The 15,482-nt window shown below is 39.0% G+C and overlaps 1 protein-coding gene across 4 annotated transcripts in view; it reads right to left on the bottom strand.

The window, feature by feature from the left end:
* Window positions 1-328: 328 nt before the first annotated feature.
* Window positions 329-15,482, bottom strand: part of FNDC3B (fibronectin type III domain containing 3B) — a 191,235-nt gene continuing 176,081 nt past the window's right edge. For all 4 annotated transcript variants that reach the window (XM_032697955.1, XM_032697954.1, XM_032697953.1 and 1 more), the window contains exons 24-26: window positions 13,771-13,937; window positions 10,521-10,648; window positions 329-3,842 (exon numbers count right to left, since the gene is read on the bottom strand). In XM_032697955.1, coding sequence (XP_032553846.1) covers window positions 3,531-3,842; window positions 10,521-10,648; window positions 13,771-13,937 — 607 coding nt within the window. In that variant the 3' untranslated portion in view covers window positions 329-3,530. The remainder of the gene's footprint in view (window positions 3,843-10,520; window positions 10,649-13,770; window positions 13,938-15,482) is intronic.

Raw genomic sequence — 15,482 nt, 5'->3', positions numbered from 1 at the left:
TTGAATTCGTTGTACATATTTAATAAATTAAAATCTCTGATATTTCAAGTGTTTAATTACTAAGAGATAAAAAATCTAGGTATATTTTTATAATCCTTAATTTTTCATGCAAAGCATTTAAAAGAAGTTATTAGAACACCTGACTTCAAGGTTATTCCTATAAACTTATGCTTCACAAGTAACACAAAAGCACTGCAATTACAAACCAGAAGCATTCTGAGGTAAATTTGGGGCTCCCACCCCTAACTCTAGGCTGCACAACAGCACTGACCTGCCAGAAGGATCCACACAGACCCAAAGGGCTGTGTTCAATTAAAGTAACTCCTGGTAATATCAGAAAGAATTAAAACATTTATTGGGCATAAATATATTACATATACACTACAGATACAGTTAAGTCTTACATACATAGTGTAGTATTTGCAAAATCTATACATTAAAATTGATATGGCAGTTTTAATATAATGCATATGAAATAGTCTAAAATTTACAATACAAGAAAACTTATGATTATTTTTTTTTTAAAGTTGAAAAGCTTGGAATGTATGTTCCCATAGTGAGGTAAAAACATTTTATTTTTTTTTTTTCAATTTAAAGAACTGTGCAAGGATAAGGTTCATACACATTCAGTTAGGGCACTTCTCAATCGTGACACTGAATACTGAGCTACTGGAGCCAACAAACAGGATTAGAAAACACTTCAAGTTCATAAAGAAAAAGGCGGAACAATACAAAAACATCTCTTTCCTTCCTTAAGGGTTTCAAATATTTAGTGTTTCATTCTACCTTTGTTGTTGGTGATTTCCATGAGAGCAGAGAGCCCCGGCGTGGGATCCAACACCTGCTATTGCTGGATCAAGGGTATGAGGATGTTTGGGAAGGGACAAGGCATCAGCAATGGGGAGGGTCTGACATCTGGGATCCTTTACTTTGTCATTATTATGTGAATGACAATCATATGACAATCACTATGGCAGAATATACAGACTAAAAGAATGTCAAATTAACTCTTCCAGGGCCTGTCCCAGCTCCTCCAGTGCACGGCCTCCAATAACCTCAGGCTTGGGCTGGGTCTTCTGGTTTGTGTGGTTAGAAGGGACCAATCATATCAGCAATGACAGAAATGCTTTGAGTGTAACTGATTGCTCTTCCTGACACTTCTGCCCACTGCTTTTAGTATCATTTGTATTTCAACCTTTCAAAATTGCTCATCTAAAACAAGGTGGGTTTTTATCCTTAATCTTTATTAAAGCAGTTTTTTTTTTTTTTATTTCTTAAAAAGGTGTCCAGCTCGGATTTCATAGCAGCACTGCTCAAACAATACTCCAAAAATAAAAAAAAAGGGAATCTATTCAAATTTCTGAGTTTCCAAAGTAGCGGTCTTTTCATTGTTTTAAAAAATACACTCTTCTCCCCTCCACTGAAAACAGCTGTATATGCTTTGCTCACAAAATACAGATGCAAGGTCACAAAGTTTCATATCACAAATAAATTTAAATAAGATGTAAATAAATTTGACAAGCCATGACTTTGGCAAAAAAACAAAAAAATATATATATTTAGCTCAATGCCATTAGTTTGCAAGGCTAAATTTAACTAATTATAGTCAATAACAAAATACAGAACATTTCTAATATTTGCTACATCTAGAGAGGCACACAGAATAATTCATTGATCTTAGCACTTTCTTTCCAGAGATGATTATGTTTTTGGATACATGTAAACGTTTGAATCACTGATAATGGGTTTTTTTGGCATTTAATGTACTAGATGCTCCCATCTTCAAAAACACAAGAAAATGTAAGAAGATTAATAATACTAGGAATGCTGCCAGGTAAAAAGTTGACCTAAAGTACAACAGTATAAAACAGACAAAATGTAACATGTTACAGGGCGGGTGGGGAGGGGATTAGTACATAAGTACACTTTTTATTTTTTATTTTTTTACAATAAATAAAAAGATTGCACTGTAATTGGTATTTAAAGTACTGTATGCAGTATATAGTATAAATAAACCTAAAAACAAAAATAATGTTGTTTTTTCCCCATTACTTTGGTTAAGGGAATATAATGCTAGTACAGGACACTGAATCTTAGACGATGGAGACAGAGCACAAAAAAAGCTAGGACGAGCAAAACCAAGTAGCAAAAATATACAAAAACAAAAGGCAGGGAAATACACTGTGTCTGTTGCACCCTTTTGGAATCTATTTGCACCTCCAGCTCATTTATGTCCCTGAGGTACTCGCACAATGTTGACTTAATATAAATAACCCCATGACTCAAGAGTTAAAAATCTAGTGTCTCGATGGATTAAAACATGTCTGGGAAGGGGCAGGCAGGAGGGGGGACACTGCCATCAGAGCAGGCACCGTTCCTCTGCAGGACTCTCATCTCAGTTTTGCCAGGTACCAAGTTATTTCAATTAGCCCCGTGGTAAGAACAGCAATGACACCCATTTAAGGTATTTAAAACGAACAGATGTGATTTCTCATACCTCCAAGAAAGTTCCATAAAATGGATACCCCTCCAAAAAATAATAATAATAATAAAAGATCAACTGACAGTAAAGTTTGCTTCCATTGAGTGTAAATCTCACCTAATTCAGTAGAGGCAGTAAGCTGCCACCAGCTTGAATCATATAAATCAGGCTGAACATAATAGAATAATATCTAGTATTAGATTAGGAATAGTTATATACAGTGACAAACAGACAAGTTAAAGCAGCTTTTAAATAGCTGAACATGGGAATAACTAACTATTGCACAATGCCCTCTTAAAATTACTGCTAGGAATCAAAATGGTAAAAAAGAATCTATAATGCTTCATAATTTATACGCAGTTTGGTTATTTGATTTCTTATACAGGCAGTTTATAGTGTTGTAATTGTAAAAACAACAGATAACTAAAAAGGTTTTTTGACTGCAGGATACCGTTCCAATTGAAATCCACTAAACAGTTAAAACAACAACTTAGGTTTTATCTTGAAAAACTGGGGCAAATGTAGTGAATAATTCTTAGGCAACATTGCTAATACTGTTCAAGGAAAAACTGGTACTTGACTAACACTGTATTCTAGCCTCATCACTATACACACTTGTGACTAACGTTTAGAAGGAAAAAGAAGAGACAAAAAAAGTGACTCATGATTAAAATTTCCTAAATAGTTAAGATAAAATAAGAGACTGTACGAACTTCAGTGAAAAAACCCAAAACAATGTTGAAAAGGCAAATTGGTGACAATTTTGAAATTGTGAAGGAAAAAGGAAAAAATCTTGCTTTTGGTATCTGGTTTGTTTGTTTCTCCAGTTTGACCACTTCCTAGTTTTGAATTTCAAAAAGGTGCATCAAAACACTGATTTATCTTTCTTCAAGCTAGAACTGTAAAAACAAGAGAAGTATATAAAACGTATGGTAGAACAAAAGGATTTAAAAAAAAAAACAAACAAACAAGGAATATCTGAATAAATGTGTGGATTATAATGCGTAGCATTAGTTAAATTTGTATCTCAAAACTTCCTTTGAATTCTCTACTTCATAAAGAAGTATTGTAATATACAGGCGAATATAATCGACAAACTCGCGAAGCCGAGAACGATGAGGGCTGCGAACTGTTCATCAGTAGGAATCATGCTCTTCATCTTGGGGTCATCCACGCTTCCCATTTCTCCCGCAAGCACGATATCGTTCCGCTGGAGCGCGAAGGCAACGGAGGGGCTGAAAGGTCCACTGAGCTCCTGTGAGGTATCCAAGCACCGGCGGCAGACGCAGACGCGAAACCGATAGTCTGTGTTGACTTGAAGGCCTGAGATGTGGAATGTGGTCTCTTCTCCCTTGTACACCTTCAAAACAGAACAGGGAGCCCGGTCAAACACGCAGAGCAAGACAAACTCCTACTTCCGTAGCATCAAACAACTTAAAAAAGTAATAATGTAGGATTTCACAAGGATGTGAGCCAGGAGGTTCAGCCAAGTCTCCAAGGAAACACTTGGGGAGCTCTCAAGGGAAGGAATTCACCAGGTCAATGCAGGTTTTGGAAAAACAGAGGCATGTGGAAGACTATGTGAGAGATGTCAAGCCATGAGAGATCTCAATACAGAGTGTTCAACAGTATCAGTGCACACAGGGACAGACAACACTTCAGACAACACATCAATCATAAGACACACTCATCTTTTGTGGGTGTGCTAATAAACATATTTCTGTACTCCTAAAATGTGATTTTATGCCTAAAACATGTCTAAAACTTAATAACTATGTCTGGTCTCAAAAGAAAGAGAACCTGCAAAGAAGGTTATTGCAAGTCATTCAATGTGTAATTGTAAAATTGCTTACAGACATTATTTTAATGTATTTTCCCTCACATTTCTCTCAATAAACAGCAGTTTTGCCACAAATTACACTTTCAGAATGGTGGAAATAATAAAATATTATTAAGGTATGGAAAAGCTACGCTTGACTGCATTTTATTTGGTTCTTTACTAATCCAAACCCATCACATATTTAGGTTAATCAAACGTAGGTACTGCACGACTCAGAGCACAAGTCACAGTATGAGAAAGGAGAGAGAACTGAGTATCTGAGACAGTCTGGTGATGTAAATGGAAAAAGACCACTGGAAACACTCATAAACTCTGAAAACAAATTATTCATGTAACAGAGGGTTGTTGAAACTGGTACTTGATGAAATGAAAAATGTGTCATAAAGTGCCTGTGTCTGCTGGGAGAAAAACTACCTTGAACTTCAGATACTTCTTCCACCACTCATTTTCCCTTCTCCTCACTGCAGGAGCAGACGGCTGAGAGCACTCTGCCCTCCCAGAGGCAAGAACTCATCTTAGAAGAGGGTAGCAAGTGGGAAATTAGACCTGACCCCATAAAGGACTTCCTGTGCATTACTCTGGAGTAAGAAAAGAGGAGGAAGGAGACCTGCTCAGCTAAACACCACTTAAGGAGCCCAGCTTTCCTGCCCTGCTTGTCCCTGAGACTAATCCCTTGGTTAAACAGCCAGTCGCTGATTTCTTGAGAAGGTCTGGGACAAAGTTAAGGTTTTTCTTTCATTTGTTCACCCCATTCCTTTTAAACTTTTGCAGCTTTTCCTAACACAGTTTGAATGATGGTGACTCTGGGTTTCCAGATGAAGCAGAAGTCCTCCAACTGGTTCATGTTTCTTGGCCCCCAGGCACTGATCAAGAAACAATGTTTAAATAAATGTGATGTTCCTCAAGTACCCTCAGTATCTTCAGGAATTTCCCTCTAGGTCAAGTGATAGGAATACAACAAATTCATACCATAAATCCCTCTGAGTAGCCACACCTGTGCACTGCTGCCTTTCTTGTTGTCTTTGTTTGTCTTTCCAATGCCAATGAGAACTGAGTCAGTAAGTTAAAGTAATTGCAGGGAAAACAAAACTGAAAGTGCTGTAGCAGTCCACAGAAGTAATGTGAGGGTTGGGACACCTATTTGCAAAGCACACCTCATCCCAAGAACATTTCTGCCACTCTGTTTTCCAACAGTAACTCCATTTCTAACACCCGCCTGTTGAGGGCAAGTGTCCTCCACCTACTCCATCACCAGTGCTGCACCTTATAAGTGGTTAACTCTTAGCTTATTCCTAAATAAGTAATTATTAACTTCATTTCCAAACATATAATCAGAGAAGTTCTACTTGCCTTTGCAACTAATATGACCACTTCTAAACCAAAATAAAAATCCAGTGAAATACAAATAATGACATTTAATAAAAAAAATTTACAATCTAATCTTGATAAATAACATTTAACCAATACTAGGGATGGAATATACATAAGCTGTCTTTGCACTGAAAAAACCCTTTCCAGTTAATTGGTTTTTTACTCGTTTTGTTCTGTGAAGGTGGTGAATACCAGCGTAACTGGAGGCCAAGTTTGGCTAAATCAAAGACCTGTATCTTCATTACAGTCTAACAAGCACAAATGACCAAGTTCACTTGAGCCAGCTACTCAACAGCACTTCTCAGAAAAAGACCAGACAGCCAAGTGAGAGAAGAGTGTACCTTTAAGGGAAGTTTGAAATATAGTTGAAAGTGCATAGAATACATGAATTAATATTCACTAATGATAAAGACAAAACATTTCCCGCATTAGTGCCAGGAAAGTGGTGGAAATTGTCCTGCTTCCAGTGGTTTGATGAGTAGTTAGCACCAGTGGACCTATGTCCTTTCTCAGTGACAAGTGAAAAATTGTTGTGCTTAACTGTCATCCACTTCTGGCAGCAGCCTCTGTATCCTCTGTCACCAGCTGCAGCAGCACCCTGGAGCCACGACAGGGTGCCCTCAGCACAGACACGTTTGGTTGTGAACACTGTTACACTCCATGAATGGACTTCACATACACAACAGAATAAAAAATTGACAATTATGAATAAGTTCTTAAAATCTGCCAAACAATTATGACATCAAATATAACTCTATAAAGCAGCATAGTATTTTATACGTAGCACATGATGCTCTGGTGGCCAACAAGCCAAAGTGAAGTGCCTATCCAATTTATCACTATCAGTTCCTAAAAACAGCTTTTCTGTTTAGGCACTTGAGAATATAATAAAAACGTGATGAGCTTTTCACCTGGCTCCCTCAACGAAAATATCATCACAAGTAATAAACTGCTGCTGAAGCCTCTTATGGCATTTGATCCTACTGATCCAAGCTAAGCAGCTCAGAGAATTCCTGCAGGCAAGTGTTTCTCAATTTCACTGATCTCATTAAATAATTCCAACCCTCCCTCCATCTCTTCCAAGATGACAGCCACAATTACCCTATAAGCAACACAATGGAGAGTGTAAGATAATCTTACCTGGTTGTTGCATCCCACTGCAATGACCAGTGTACTTAATAATTAATAAAGCCTATTTTGTATGGTGATAAGAAGACAAATAATAATAGAATGGTTTGTGTTGAAAGGGACCTTAAAGCTCATCTTGTTCCAGCCCCCTGCTGTGGGCAGGGACACCTTCCATTAGAGCAGGTTGCTCCAAGCTCTGTCCAACCTGGCCTTGAACACTTCCAGGGATGGGTTTCAATCTATGTTGAAAGCATGTCCACTTGATAGGTTTAACTTCGTCTAAAGTCACCTGACAGATTTCTCTTTAGGAAACTGGCTTATTATTTCACCCAAACTCAACATCAGCTTCACTCACTCCACTGCTGAGATGCTCATAAAACCCTTCAGAATTGTGGGGACAGCCTTGTCTCCTGCACAGAGAAATCAGAGTCCCTCAGACCACCTGCCACGAGGTCATCTGCACTGAAAAACCATAAAGGAAGGAAATTATTTGCTTCATCTCATGACACAAAACTAGCACCAGGAGGCAGAGAAAATACTCAGTGCAAGTAGCACTAAACACTAAATGCCAACAGGTGCTGTACAAGTCTGCTGTATTTTGGCACACAACCAGTACAAGTGCCTTTGACTCACTATGGAAAACAGAGAAGGAAACCCAATTTTTGGCTGATTAGAGCTTTACACAAATAAACAGTTCACCAAAGCGTTCCAGACACTGTGTGTCTACAAAGAATAAACCAAAAAAAACCAATAATAGAAGTGAGAGCTTGGTAAGACCAACTGGGCTCTTGCGGGCACCCAACCTCGGTGCAGGCCTGAGCAGACTTCCCACTGCACTGCTAGGGAATTTTCACACACCCAGTGTATCCTACCCTTACCTCTTCTTCTTTTGGAAAGCATTTGGGAACAGTTTTCTCTCAGGAAAGATGAGGTAGAAGCTGATGAAACACCACTGCCTCCAAATTCTTGGAAATTTCAAAGGTAGAACATTTTGCCTCACTGGCAAACAATTTAAGACTAAGAAGTTTTAAAAAGCTCAGCTCTCATTTCCCATGGTCAGTTCTGATGAGGAGCTGGTTCCTGGGTGATTCCAATCCCAGAGCTGCTCAGCTGGGAAACTAAACCTTAGGCTGCTGGGCATTACAACCACTATCCCCAGCTCCAGCTCTGCAACTGCTGCCCAGCCCAGCCCACTCCCCTAACTCTGGATTAAAACTAAGCAAACCTATTTAACACAATTTGAAGCTAAATTCTGACTAAGCTTTGTTAGATAAAGGTGCGAGAAACAGAAAAATAAATCCAGGCCAGTGATTCCTGGAATCTGCTGCGGTTTACATCCTGATTCGTAAACAAGGAAGATTTGATTTCCTAAAAATAATTGTATGCCATTACTTCTTTAAAATTATCTGAATAGATAAAGCATACAAATACACAAAGAGGAACACATCATGTGAGAAACAGGAAAAGGAGCAGTTCAGTATTTCTTTAAATACACTTTTCAGGGAGCTAAAATATTATCTGTTTAGTTCCCGCAAATCCAGTTCTTCAGACAATTCTCAGCAGAGAAATATTTACAAATAATGTTCTCCCAGAAAAGGGCAGGGATGGTTATAGTCCCAGTCTGGAAAAAAGGGCTTTTGAGTACTTTGGTATCACCTCTGCAAGGTCAAATGGTGGAAAACCAGCAGCTTTTGGGCTGTGGAGGGCTGCAAACATTGGGGTACAGAGGAAATGGTCTAGAGGGAAACTACAGCTTTAGTGTAGTTTAGCATGTCAGTGACTAATCCTGCAGCAGGGGAATTAATAGCCTGAAAATCTACAATTATTGTTCATTTGCGAAACCCTTCAAAACAATTTGCAAAACATTTCAAATATAATATGCCCCTTGAGATACCTATGCAAAATACATATGTCACTTGCAGGGAACAAAATATATTTAAAAATAAAATTAGGACTTGCACTTCAAAGGTAATTAACATATCACTAACATTAATGAACATATCAACCACACTACTTTTCAGTTAAATAGTAGCAGGTGATCACAGGCATGCCAGAGGTGAAGTGAAATGTACTAGCCAGAAAATCACTCAAAGATATTTACATATTTTATCTCCTTTGCACAAAACAGGAGCTCAGAGTGTGCTCACAGCCTCTGCAGCTCAGCCCATGGACAGTCAGTGATGTGCCCCACTGCTGAGGCACCACCCACATTCGTGCTGAAAATGAAACATTCTGATGGGCAAAACTGATTTGTGAGAAGGTGAAATAGTGAACTCTCCCTCTTTACCGTGGTTGGGTATCAGGCAGCCCAACTACACAAGTCCTAGTGGCAGCTTTGAGCATCCCAGCCAGGAACTTCTGCCAGTGAGTTACTTGTGCCAACTCAAGCAAAAACCTCTCATCAGGTTCATGCCTTGTGAGAAATGAAGATCTTCAACATAAGAAGACCCTGAAAGTATGTTTTATTCCCTTTACTGTTGTTTTGTTGTTTGTTGTTTTTTTTTTTTCCACACCACAAGTTCTTGACTGTGCAGATTAAGCCATCACCTACCTCCAAGGAACATGAAGCCATGCCCAGTTCTCCCCGAGGATATCCAGAATATTTTAAACACTGGACTTATGTTAACTAAAGCTGTGTGTGGAGGTTACACCAAGGCTACTTTGTACATCAGGCAACAGTAAATGAGTCCACTTGCCACTGACATTACAAGGCCAAGGCAGTACACAGAGGTTTTATTATCTACACCAGCACCAAAAATATTTCCTGACAAAAACAAGTCAGGTTCTGAATCTTTACCACCCCCATGAATTGTCCAGCATTTTTAATGTTATTTTTGATAATTCATTAATTCGCAGTAACACTCAAAAACAGGCTGAAGAGGAACAAAGACGCATAAATAAAAGTACTACCTTACATAAATAAAGTACTACCTTACACATATTTTTAAGGGTTTAATTGAAGGTTTAGCATATCTCATTCCCTAATTTGGACTTAATTGGAATCCACATGACAGTGAAAGAAAGCACAGGAAACAGACAGGGCACAGATGAAGTGCACTACAAATCACACAGTCAGAGGTGTGACAGATGAAACAAAAGGTCTAGCTGTGAATGAGCTGTTCTGAACTGCTGCTCTGGGGAAGTGTCCACTTGCGAGCTCTAATGAAGACAGGTATGAAAAGAAGGATGAGCTGTACTTCATTCCCTTTGTTTCCACAGTGCCAGGAAGGATGGACAGCACTTACACAACTGCGTATCGAAACCTTAGACCGGAATGGGACAGATGAACAAACCACTCTCAAGTTGTGCACTTGACTGAAATCCTTGATAGATGATCTTAAAATGGGCTTAGTGAAGGAGGAATTAATCTACCTGCTTCATCTCATCTTCAGACAATGGTTAACACCAGTAAGCTCAGAAGCAAGCCTGGGTGGAGAGAATTGTAACTTCTCAAAGGTTAGTTCAGTTAAAAATAGTGGTTAACTACAGAGAGAGCATAAATCACTCCAATAAGATAATGATGTTCTATATACTCCCTTAGGGGAGAAAACAACCTATTACAGCCCTTAATTTTGACTCAGCCTTTACCAAAGTGCACCTGACACATCACCAAATACAAAGAAGCAGCACAGCAATTTTTCAAAACCATTTCCGTTATGACATCAATTTAGCAACATTAAACCCAGACCATTTCCCTACCTGCTTGTATTCAGACTCTCTTCCGACCAGTACCTGTAGAACATAACCAACAGGATCTCCCTTCATGGGTGGGACCATTTCCCAAGTAATTTCACAGGAGTTTCCTCCCAGCTGTGTCACTCGAGGGGCTGCAATAAAATGAAATGCGTTAAAATTTAATATAAAGACTGCACTGAAATCTTATTCATCTTATGAGCACTGTAATATTTACCAAACATTTTAAAAAGGGAACTTTGGGACATCACAGGGGTAAGTAGCACATAATCTGTACTGTCTTTATGTGGCCAAAAAATTCAAACTGCCATCACCACTGGATGAAAGAAATAAAATTTAAGTCACTCAAAAGGCTCATTTATTTCAGGATAGTCTTGCCTGATGAAGCAGTTCAGGATTCCTGTGGTATTAAACAAAAATAAACACTATCCACAGAAAACTGGGTGAAATTTAGAGCTGATTAACAAGTTTGTAAGAAGTTTATTATAGGACCCAGATCCCTTCTGCAGAAGGGCAGAGAGATCTCAGATCATCTCTGATCTGTGTGGGCCAGTAGAGAGGGGGAGTGGATGCAACAGAAAACTTCGAACTTTTAAAACTCAGTTGCAATGCTGTGCACTGATCTTTTCAAAGCAGAAGCCAACATACAAATTGCACAGGCATTCATAAAAGCAGCAATTTCGTGAAGTTCTGAGCAGACACCTGTGCCAGTGGAGACACTGCACATTCCTCCCATGCCGCATGTCATTGAAAGAGAGGAATAATATCAAACATTTCATTCAGGAAAAATAGAAGGAATGTGAGAAGGGAAGCTAAATCTCTTAATGCAGAAAATTATTAAGTCAAGCCTGGGAAGCAAAATCACAAGCATAATTTAAAAAACTTAGAGTTGTACGTAACTCTGAGCCTGACACCCAAATGATCAGACCTGCTATTTCGAGCCAGACTTAAGACTAATGCTTTCACTAGAACTCCAGAGAAATTCCATTTGCCAGCTGTCACAAGGCTGCTGTCCTTGGGAAAGGATCTCTCACCAGCTGAAAGCCAAAAAAACCCAAGGGCAAGCCACAGGTGAGCTGAGCAGAGCACTGGCGGTGGCAGTGTGTTTATATGTACAACTAAGCATCTGCCACTGGAAGGCATCAAAAAACTGCAACAGCATCCAGGGTCCACCAACCCCTTGATCAGGCAGAGGAAGCAAGCACAATACCAAAACAAAGAATGAAACTGGGAGAAACAAGAGCACTGAACATTTTAGCAGGTGGTTAACATGTGCACGTGCAAGGACACGAGCTTGTTAAAGGCAATCTAGAGCCCCAACCCTACGAAAACAGACAACAGGAGGGTCTATCAAAGAAACAAATGCTGCTGCATACATTAGATGAATTTTAGACTGATTTGTTACTACCCAAGAGGAACACATGAATCATATGAGGACCCAAATGTAATCAATATCCATTTACTTCCCTCTGCACATCTGCCAGTGTTGAGAGACTGATAATAGACGCCTTCATCTCAGCTGACAACAACATTCTCAATTATTTTTCCTCCTCCTTCCATCCCTCACCCCAATACATGCAGATTTTTGTCTGACACTTACAAAACACGCCATTAACAACAATGCTATTCTGGGGTTGGCATCACTAAATGAGTAATTAGGAGACTTTAGAGGAGAATAAACATTTGCTTCTGATAGATGAAAAACTGAACTAAGTTTATCACATAAATTCCTCTGTATTGCCCTGAATACATAAGGGAATCAACATCACCATCTTGCCTCATCAGATCTCTCCTCCCTGCAGCATCACTTCCCCTCAGCAGTGTTCACTAGCACAGTTTTTGTTGTGCCCTTTTCTCTGTTACAGCCAGTGTTTTGTCAGGTACCCAAGGTCTCAGCCTACACACGACCTGCTATTTGCACCATATTTTACCACTTGATATTCAGCCGAGGGTGTGAGTCATATTTAACAGGAACTCAATAGGCAGGCAGGGAGTTTAAAACAAAAACCTAGGTGAGGTGAATTGAATAAAATTGATTATTATCCAACAAAATGAAAGTGTGACTACAGTGCATGCCAGCATCATTGGGCTGGTTTTATCCACTTAGTGCTGCAGATGCACCTGCCCTGGGTCATCCAGCATGAGCTCTGTTCCCTTGGCTGGCAGCACATCTTACACCTGTGTAATGGTGTGAATTGGGATAATTCACCCCTGGCTAAATATCTTTACCCTCAATCACACAGATATTTTTTGCTTGAGAACATTGTTCTTTCTGGGGGTGACTCAGAGCAGCTAACCTAGGGAGCAGGGAAATACACCCCTGCAGTGCTCTGCCCTCTCTACATCTTTGGTTAGAAAAGGTGTCAAAATCACCAAAGCCAGATTTTAAGCACAGAGCAGCAAACAAAACCTCTCTGACAAACTGACAGTTGCTGTTTCTCACAGTAAATGACATGACTTGACAGGGAAACTTAAGCACCCAGGAAAAAGAGTGCATCTGATTTCAGCTCAGCTGATCTGATGGCCCATACACTGAATCCACTGCCTTTGTGACAGGGAAAAAAAGGCTTAATTAGGTCTAGAACTCAAGGCCTTAATTACATGAAGTTTTATAATGAAACATCTTTTACTGTGTTTTGTACTGTTTTTAGTTTTGCTCCTTCCTTCCTCCTCCTCAGAAGGAGCATAATTACTTAGGACAAAATTTACACAGAGCAAAAGACATTTCATTATAAAACTTCATTTAATTAGGCCTTTAGTTCTTCTAGTGGAACACATACTGAATTCTAATTCTAATGCTCTATAGGTGAAATATCATAATTAATTTTATATGTTAAAGGAAAACCAAACCCTAAAGTTCTATGTTAGACATCACCTACACAACTAAAAACATTAAACTTTATTAAAGCTGAAGTTGGTAAGTACACATATACACTACAGTTGTTAGATCTTTTGTATAAGAGCTGTTGTAATCCAGAGCAATCTCCTAGTAAACATTGTTAGCAGTAGCATTTTAACAGTTTATGTATAACAGCAGTGGTTTACATAACATTTATATTGTTTATGTGATTTTTTGGGTGATAATTTAGCTTCTCACCATAACTTCAGAATTCACAGAAACCTGCAAGCAGCACAAACTGATTCTTCATATGTTATTACATACTTATGGTAACCCTTACAAACTCACTGCATACTTACCAATTACATAAATATTTATGTGTTATGTACATATATGTAAAAAAAATCTGCTACATACCTTTGATTGCAGGTGGGACTGACTTAGTCGTGCAGAAGGTACAGATTTCTGAGAAAGGTCCCTCCCCAGCATCATTTACTGCCTGTATTCTGAACGAGTAACAAGTGGACTCTGTCAGCCTTTGTATCTTGTACGTATGACTTGGTCCCCTATAAATTGGGATAAACCTGAAACAATAAAAATGAGAACATGTATTTACACTGGAGTGGCACTGACATTCCTGGTTATTACATTTATCAGCTCAAAGTATCCATCTTGTGAAAAGTGGCACCACATGCTCTGCAGAGTTGTTAAAGGCCTGTATAAAAATGTCACCTTATTAACACACTAACAATGATGAGGAGGTTGGGGAAAGCAGAAGCTCGTTGTCCCTTTTGCAACTACTATAGCCTTGTAAAATGATTACATGAATTACCAGGAAGAACATCTGCCAATGGATTTCCTACTACCTAGGAATCAAAAAGGATTGAACCTGTGTTCTGCTACAATACACTGTGTGTGCTGCTGGTTTAAAACTATGACTAAAACAAGATTAATATGTTGACTCTCTTATGGTTTTGGATTTTATTTGCACCTTAAGATAAAAAGACCACATCTTATGCTCATCTGTGCCATCTTAAGCCAGAGTAATCCTATTTAAAATTAGAACGTACAGATTGTGTAATATGTTTGTAATATGTTACACACTTCTCAGTTCTGAAGAGCTCACAGACTGAAGCCAGTCAAAGAGCAGGGACAGAAACAGGTTCAGACAGAACACACGGTGGCCTATGAGTGAGAAGTCACAGGGTAAGCACAATTATAAGGAGGGAGATACGGAGCATGGAAAAGGATACCAGCCTGGGAGTGCTGGGCAGGCCCACACGGACAGCTCTGCTCAAGAGCAGGCTGAGAAGACCACACCACACTAAGGAAGTGACTTCCAAAACACTTCCACTGACAAAACTAAACATGAGCGTGCACAAACTCGTCCAACAATATAATACAGAACAAAACCAATGTCACCTAATCTTATAAAAATAAATGTACAGTTACTAAAGAGAATCTGACTTTATCTTTCATCACTCTGCTCAGATGTTTTTCAATAACAGTTGCATGTTAGCCAGCAATTTCTAGGTAAGACCCTGAACCCCCAGGTGCTGAGCAGAATAGAGATGAAAATAAATAAAGAAGCGCTTAGGTGGTGCATCCATCCACTCAGCCTCCAGTGGGAACGTCTGCGCTCGCAATAACCCTGAACTTGGGGAACATAAAATTTGTTGTGTAGGATCACTTTTTTTTTTATCATTTAGTACACATTCAAATATCTTAACCATTTCAGCAGATTTTAAATCACCAGGAAGCCAAGAGAGATTTTTGACCTCCCTATCTAGGTGCTAGCTTTATACTTTGGCTCTGCATGAGATGCAGAGTATAACCAATTTGAGCATTTCAAAGAAACTGGGTCTGTCATTAGCTCTCAGGGACAGAAATCAATTTGTATTACATTATGATTGCAATCCACGTAAGTACAAACAGATCAAGAATCATCTGTAGTAAAAGGACATGTTCTGGTAATTCAAATTACTGGAAATGTTCTCTGAGGACTAACGTGACTTACTAACCCCACTGAGTTTTAGAGAGCCCCACATCTTGATTAGAAATCAAAGATCTATGCCCACAAGTTTTTGAGAGGAGAGTTTAGAGCCAATTTTCAAAGAAGAAATAGGTTT

Source organism: Chiroxiphia lanceolata, chromosome 10 (genome assembly GCF_009829145.1).
Source record: "Chiroxiphia lanceolata isolate bChiLan1 chromosome 10, bChiLan1.pri, whole genome shotgun sequence".
Taxonomy (NCBI): domain Eukaryota; kingdom Metazoa; phylum Chordata; class Aves; order Passeriformes; family Pipridae; genus Chiroxiphia; species Chiroxiphia lanceolata.
This window is presented reverse-complemented; position numbering and strand designations above follow the sequence as displayed.